The sequence below is a fragment of the Delphinapterus leucas genome, chromosome 12, assembly GCF_059928025.1.
Source record: "Delphinapterus leucas isolate spDelLeu-1000000601 "Yukka" chromosome 12, BTC_Dleu_Yukka2, whole genome shotgun sequence".
Taxonomy (NCBI): domain Eukaryota; kingdom Metazoa; phylum Chordata; class Mammalia; order Artiodactyla; family Monodontidae; genus Delphinapterus; species Delphinapterus leucas.
This window is the reverse complement of record NC_143140.1, coordinates 27637414-27644837: the sequence shown is the minus strand read 5'-3', so window position 1 is coordinate 27644837 and position 7424 is coordinate 27637414. Positions and strand designations below refer to the sequence as shown.

At 41.5% G+C, this 7424-nt stretch overlaps 1 protein-coding gene across 1 annotated transcript; it reads right to left on the bottom strand.

The window, feature by feature from the left end:
- Nucleotides 1-6120: 6120 nt before the first annotated feature.
- On the bottom strand, nucleotides 6121-7424 carry LOC111168646 (CD59 glycoprotein-like). Its single transcript, XM_022562364.2, has one exon. It carries the CDS (start codon nucleotides 7419-7421, stop codon nucleotides 7050-7052), a length of 372 nt encoding a protein of 123 aa, XP_022418072.1. The 5' UTR covers nucleotides 7422-7424; the 3' UTR covers nucleotides 6121-7049.

Genomic DNA, 7424 nt, shown 5'->3' with positions numbered 1-7424 from the left:
AATGGTACATGAGAGAAGTGGAAAACCCTGACTGTCATCATTGTACCACTGCTGCCACCACCAAAAGCACAAAAACCACGGCATTGCAAGAGAGTAGCATGGATTTGATAGGACAGGTAAAGGGAGAAGTTGAGAGTTTTTTGGAGTTTCAGTGACTAGGAAAATGACATCCTCAACAGGCAAGATGGTACTTTTCCAGGACAGAGGGATGGGGGCTTTGGTGTTGGATATATTGAGTCTGAGGTGAAAGCTGGACACATAACGGAAAAGCTCAGGACTCTGTTACTTGCACTCCTTGCTTTGAATGTTATGCCCTTGTAATAGTGAACTGTCTCCTTCTTGTGTGCACCATGCTGTCATACTTCCATGCATCTACCCTTGCCCTTCCCACCTTATTTATTTACTTATTTTTGGCCACACCCTGTGGCTTGTGGGATCTTAGTTCCCTGACCAGGGATTGAACCCGTGCCCCCTGCAGTGGAAGCGCAGAGTCTCAACCATTGGACGGCCAGGGAAGTCCCTATTTTTATTATTTTTTAAAGTCAGGTTTAGTGATGTATAACTGACATACAGTAAAAATCCATCCTTTCCAGTTGTATGGTATAAGTATCAACAAAAGTATACAGTCATGTAACCACCACTACACTCAGAGAATTTTCTCTGTGTCTCTTTGGAGTCAAACCCCTCACCCCATTTCCAAAACTCTTATCCGATCTCTGTCCCTATAGTTTTGCTTTTCCAGAATGATACAGATGGAATCATATCGTGTATAGCCTTCGGTGCCTGACTTCCTTACTTAGCATGATGATTTTTGAGATTCACTCCTGTGTTGCAGGTACCAGTAGTTTGTTTCCTTTGTTTTTAAAATTAATTTATTTTATTTATTTATTTTTCGCTGTGTTGGGTCCTCATTGCTGCACGTGGGCTTTCTCTAGTCGTGGCGAGCCGGGGCTGCTCTTCGTTGCGGTGTGTGGCTTCTTACTGTGGTGGCTTCTCTTGCTGTGGAGCACAGGCTCTAGGCACATGGGCTTCAGTAGTTGCATCATGCAGGCTCAGTAGTTGTAGCTCATGAGCTTTAGATCACAGGCTCAGTAGCTGTGGTGCACGGGCTTAGTTGTTCTGCAGCATGTGGGATCTACCTGGACCAGGGATCGAACCGTGTCCCCTGCACTGGCAGGTGGATTCTCAACCACTGCGCCACCAGGGAAGCCCAGTTTGTTTCCTTTTATTGCTGAATAGCATTCCTATGTATGGAGGTATCATACTTTGAAGAACAATTGAATTATTGATATTTTTAGCTTTTGGCTATTATGCTTAAAGGTATTATAAACTTTCACCTGCAGGTCTTTGCATGGACATAAGTTTTAACTTCTCTTGGATAAATACCTCAGAGAGAGATTGCTGGATCGCAACATAAATATATATTTAATGTTACAAGAAACCAACAAACTGTTTTCTAAAGTGATAATACCATTGGTATTCCCACTAATAATGAATAAGGGTTCCAGTGGATGTTTTGGGTGCCTCCTCTCCCTCCCCGCTTCCCCTCATTCCCACCCCCTATCATGTCGTTATGGTGTTAGCAGTCCTATGGAGAGGCCCGTGTGATAACTATCCTGTCTGAACAAAAGATAGTGAGGAACCGAGGCTTGGCAGCAACCAAGTGAGTGAGTTTGGAAATGGGTTCTCTGCCCTAATTGAGCTTTGAGATGACTGCTGCCCCATCTGAGAGCTTGGCTGCAATCTCAGGAGAGATCTCGATTCAGATCCACCCAACTAAGATGTTTGCAGATTTCTGACCCTCAGAAACTCTGCCAGGTAAGAAATGTTTGTTGTTTCAAGCTGCGAAGTTTGGGGTAATTGGTTACACAGATAATTAGTGCACTGAACCAAGACACTGGCGTGAAGGTCAGGGGAGAGGTCAGTTCTGGAACAGAGATTTCAAGTGAAACTATGAGAGAGGATGAGTTTTGAATGCTTTGTGCCGAGACCAGAGCTTCCAACCCTATTTCTGGGACCCCATCCAGAATGTCTCTATCTCAAAGGATATAGATAATTTTCAAAACAAAATTAACTAAAAAAAAAATACAGTATTTGGGGGGTAGGGAGAGGGGGCCACATACTCAATAACGATTGTGTTGTCTCAGTTCTCTGAACTTCAGACATCACCCTCTGTGCTGGTTTCCGCCATCTCTAACGTCATGCAATATTTTATGGTGGCCTGTTCATCTGGCAATTTTCAGGTATATACAAATTCTTTATATCCCACTCTTCCTCTTCTTTCTCTTTCTCCTTTTTCCCCCCTGAAACCCAGCTTTAGTGTTTTACAGAGTGATGCAAGTTAAAACAACTCCCTATGGAATCTGCTCAGGCATAGAGAGAAATGAACTGGGGGGAGCCCTGACACCCTATTCCCCTTTGGCCCCCGAATCCCAGACAGTACATTTTTCCTGGAGGTGTGAGTATAGGAAATAGGTGGGTGTGGGGAAGGGCTGGTGGGTAGTGGCTGATTCATGCTGCCTCTCCAGGCTGGAGAGTTAGGATCGGTGGTGAGGGGCAGTCTCCCACCATCTGCACAGCGACTGGGACTCAATCGGCCCAGGTGAGGCTTAGGCAGTATTTAGACGCTGAACTGAGACAGAATCCTTCCACCCTCCAGTTCAGCTAGAGCTCGGGGGTAGGGAATGGCTGGGTATGTGGTGAGAGGGCGTCAGGATAATGTTTGTGACAAGGTCTCCCTCTTGCCCCTTAAACATACTTGCCGTTGAACTGCAGCCAAGATTTTGGACCAGGACAGCCGGCACTGCTGCCTTCTCCTTCTTGAAGGATTCCTGGGGCTCCTCTGAGCCACACTGAAAGCATCGTGCAAAGGAAATCCTTTTTCCTTAATAAAAGCAGCTGTGATTCCCTCCCACCAATTTCTTCACCGTCTCTAAAGCTGCACATGGCCATTTATACAGACACAGAGGGAAAATACAGTTTTCTGAATGTAGCACCCTTACCTCTCACAGCAAAATAGCCAAGCCCTTTAGGATAGAGATGCTTTAGGCAAACCCATATCACATCTAATGTCTCCTAAGACTTCTGCAAAATTAGGGTAGGAAATCGTTTGGGCTTCATTTTTCTCTCTCCTACTGCACTATAAATCTAACCAAACCACTCTATCAATACAATTGCTTCTTTTTTGATTTTTGCACAAAACCGATTTCTCCTTTCATTGAGAGCCCATAACTGAAAGCTTTCTGAAATGGATGTGGGAGGAGACATGTGCAAAACAAAAGGAAATGGGAAAACGTTAAACAAATTACTTTTCCCCTGTGAGATTTTCCTCCTTTTCTCTGCAGCGTTATTTGCCTTCTCTGTTGACATTTCAGACTAGAGGAAGATTATGCATAATTGGAGCAGCAGTTTCTTTATCTCTAACCCTCTGAGGGTTCCAGGGACAGAGGTTGTTAGCCTGGGAAACAGGATGTTTGCATTACTGATTAGGCCATGCTGCTTTGACCGAAATAGTAGAGAATATTCTTGGTGGATTTGCCTGTGTCAAGTCGGCCTGCTTCTTGTCCATCACTTCTGGGGTGAGTTAGCTGCCACCACGTGTGTTAGACATCACGTCTCAGGTTGTTCTTTCAGGCTGTCAGTCATCTTACCTGCTGCTGCTGATTAAAAACCTTATCTCAACCGAGAAACTGCTACCTGCATTTGTGTCTGTGACCACGGGATAGTTGTTCTGTGCTTTGGGCTATCTTTATCTCAGATTCCTGGTGCTGGGGGCTCCAGCTGTTTGTGGGAAGTAGAGGCTCACAGAGCTGAACAAATGACTTTACCATTTTCAATTTAGTTGTGCTGCAGGGGCAGCTGAAGATGACACCACACCGTATTGCTTCCTTAACTACATCGCTGGCTTACTAAACAATGCTGCACAGTCATGGTTTGTAAGCTTTGGTATGTAAAATGCAAATTTCTCAGCTCAGCTGACAGTGATTTTGATCCAGTAGGTCCCAGATGGGACCCAAGAATCTGTCTTTAAACAAACAGCCTGATAAATCTGATTTAGATGGAACACGGGACAGACTACAAGAAACAGAGCTACACAACATTAAAGAGTCGAGTGGAGGTTAGGAAATCCGAGTTCCGTTTTAGTAATCTCATGACAAGTCAAAAAGAATGTTGACGGAAAATCCCAATACTTCTATTTATAGTGACCAGAGTGTCAGCAATTTAAGGATATGATTTATGTCTAATTTCTCTCTCTTTTTTGATGTTATCTAAATTCACTGCGGTAATCATTTTTTAAAAATTGAAGTATGGTTGCTTTACAGTATTGTGCAGAAACAGACTCAGAGACATAGAAAACAAACCTATGGTTCCCACGGGGAAAGCGGCGGGGGGAGGGATAAATTTGGAGTTTGGGATTAACAGATACAAACTACTATATAAAAAATAGATAAACCACAAGGATGTACTGTATAACACAGGAAACTATATTCAATATCTTGTAATAACCTATAATGAAAAAGAATATTTTATATATATATATATATATATATATATATATATAACTGAATCACTTTGCTGTACACCTGAAACTAACACAGCATTGTAAATCAACTATACCTCAATAATTTCTCTTTGGTGATGCACTTTGATTGATACACTTGATAGACACTAAATAATTAAATCTAATACTTAATGATCTTAACAAATTTAAAACATTTATTATCATTTGTTGAACATTTTTTTATTAATATGAATCATAATAGAGAACCCAAAACTAGACCACAAAATACTTAGGAATTTAGGAGCATTTCAGATTAGTCAAGACAAAAAGGATTGATTAATCCCTACCTGGTATTATAACTGGCTTGTCGTTTAGATTTAAAAAGAGGCCGGATTTCTACTTCACTCATCAACCCCAGATAAATTACAGATGAATTAAAGATCTAAATTGAAAATAAATAAAGCTGTATACACCCTAGAATAAAATACAAATAGTTCTTTTTAGTATCATTGGCATGACATAAAACCAACAAGTCAAAAAGTTAAAGATAGATATATTTGACTACCTAAGAATTATTGTATGGTAAAAAATATCATAAAAGAGTCAAAAGTTAAGCTTAAAATTAAAGATAAAATTAACAACTTGAGAAATATTTTTGAAGAGGCAGTTATGGACAAATAATCCATAAATGACCTATAATTTATGAAGTGATGTCCAACTTTGCTCAGAATTATATAAATGCAAATGAAAATAAGATACTCTATTTCATCTGTTTCACAAAAATTAACTTATTTCATGACATCAGTTTTGGGGGGTGTGGAGAAGAGGGCTTGAACAATCTCTATACAAGTTTAAAATATTCATAATCTGATCCAGCAATTCTACTTCTAAAAGCGTATCCTAGAAGTATAATTGTACACGTAACCAGAACAAGGATGATAATTAGAGCACTGTTTGTAATAGTAGGAAAAACCTGGATATAATCCAAATAATCATTAATAGAGGGCTGGTTAAGTAATTAATGATTCATAATACTTTGTACTTTTTTTCTTTTTTTTTTGCATTTGATGAGATTCATTCTGGTTTGTCCAACAGATCACATAATCAAGTTTTTTTTTTTTTAATGTTAATCAAGAAATTCCACTTTCATCAGCAAAAGGCGGGCTATGCTGTCAAATACAGCCAAGATTGTAAGCATACAAATGGCATTAAGTCTACTGGATCTTAAATTATTCACCAGTATCCACAAGAAAAAGGCAAACCTTTGCCCTCCTGAAAAGGTATACCACTTTTTAGGAAACTGGTAGCGCTTCTGAAAGCCTCAGCATGCTAATAGCCCTTGCAAGTGTACTTTACACTATCTGTGCTGACTCAGCCAGGAGCCAACAGGCTGGATGTCGGCAGGTAAAACACATCCCTGCAGACTTGTTACTGTTCATGATGTCATTTGGAAATCTCAAATCGCAACCCCAAAGGCTCCTTCTGTTCCATTCATGCATTATATACGTACACATATGAAGAGTTTTCCTACCAGTAGTATTTAAAATAAGCATAGCACAGGGATATCAGCTCGGTGCTTTGTGGCCGCCTGGAGGGGTGGGATAGAGAGGGTGGGAGGGAGGGAGACGCAAGAGGGAAGAGATATGGGAACATATGTATATGTATAACTGATTCACTTTGTTATAAAGCAGAAACTAACACACCATTGTAAAGCAATTATACCCCAATAAAGATGTTAAAAAAATAATAAAATAAAATAAGCACACTTAATAACTGCAAGTCACATGTAACATAGAATATTCAAATGTTTAGTTTTTAACTGTGTGTGACAAAGCTAAGACAGCCTACCATTCCAATAAAAAAGGCGGGGAGTGGGAGGGACAGGTTTAACACACCATTAATTTATGCTACTGAGTTTTTCTAGCGAAAGACAGCAAAGCCAATACAAAATTTAAGGACAGAGGAAAAGTCAGATTTCAGCCTCTGGCACCTCTCTAAAGGCAAACCTTGTGCTTCCGTGCCCTGCCATCTGGAAAGCTTACCTCCTTCTAGCTGAGAATACAACAGTCATTAAGAATCTCTGTCCCTGACAAGCCCACACCTGGAACATGCATCATGCCTACCTGGCAATACAGGGGCCATGAAAAGCGAGAAAAAAGCATGCCTTGCGAGAGAGACTGTTGAAAAGGAGCCCCCTGCCCCAGTCTCCCAAAAAAGTACTGATCACATTAACTACACCCAAGGAACCAGAGGGAAATAACTGAGGATCGCAGAGAATCTACTCGAGCTCAGAGTAAGAAGCATGCAACCTTCCTCAAATCACGTGCGCTTCACTCAAACTTTTTCCCTCACACAGGTCTTCTCTGCTAATAGGACTGGTCTTCAGCGTCTCTCTGAGTTCCTCTCTCTTATCTGAGTTGCTCAAGCTAGTTTTAGTCTTTCCCAACAGGATCCAGTTGGAAAATATAAAGCCTTTGGAATGCAGCCGCACAGGAAAGAAGGCATATACAGAAACAGGAGATTTAGGAGAAGCCCTCCTGGTGTAGATTTAGAGACAAAAGCGCCAGACTGCCACCAGCAGCAGGATGCCTAGCAGAGCTGTTTTCCCTGATATACTCGTCCCATCACTTTTGTTACACAGGTTCTCCTGGCAGCAGCGGTACTGAAGCTCCTTCTCCCCTAAGGATTTTGCAATGGCTTCGAAACTGCAGCGGTCAAACATCCAACACTGGTAGTAAGTTTTTGGTGGCATGGCTTCAACGATGAAACAAGTATCTTGACTATGTGAACAACTGACGACCGTAGTGCAGCCATTAGCTGGGTTAATACAGCTGTAGCACTCCAGGCTGTGACCTACATGGCAGAGGACAGCCAGGATGAACAGGAGCCCAAGCGGGACGAACCCTCCTTTGCTTCCCATTGT

Bases quoted from the DNA above. Each gene is read 5' to 3' on its own strand.
- LOC111168646 (XM_022562364.2), bottom strand. From the start codon at position 7,421: ATGGGAAGCAAAGGAGGGTTCGTCCCGCTTGGGCTCCTGTTCATCCTG.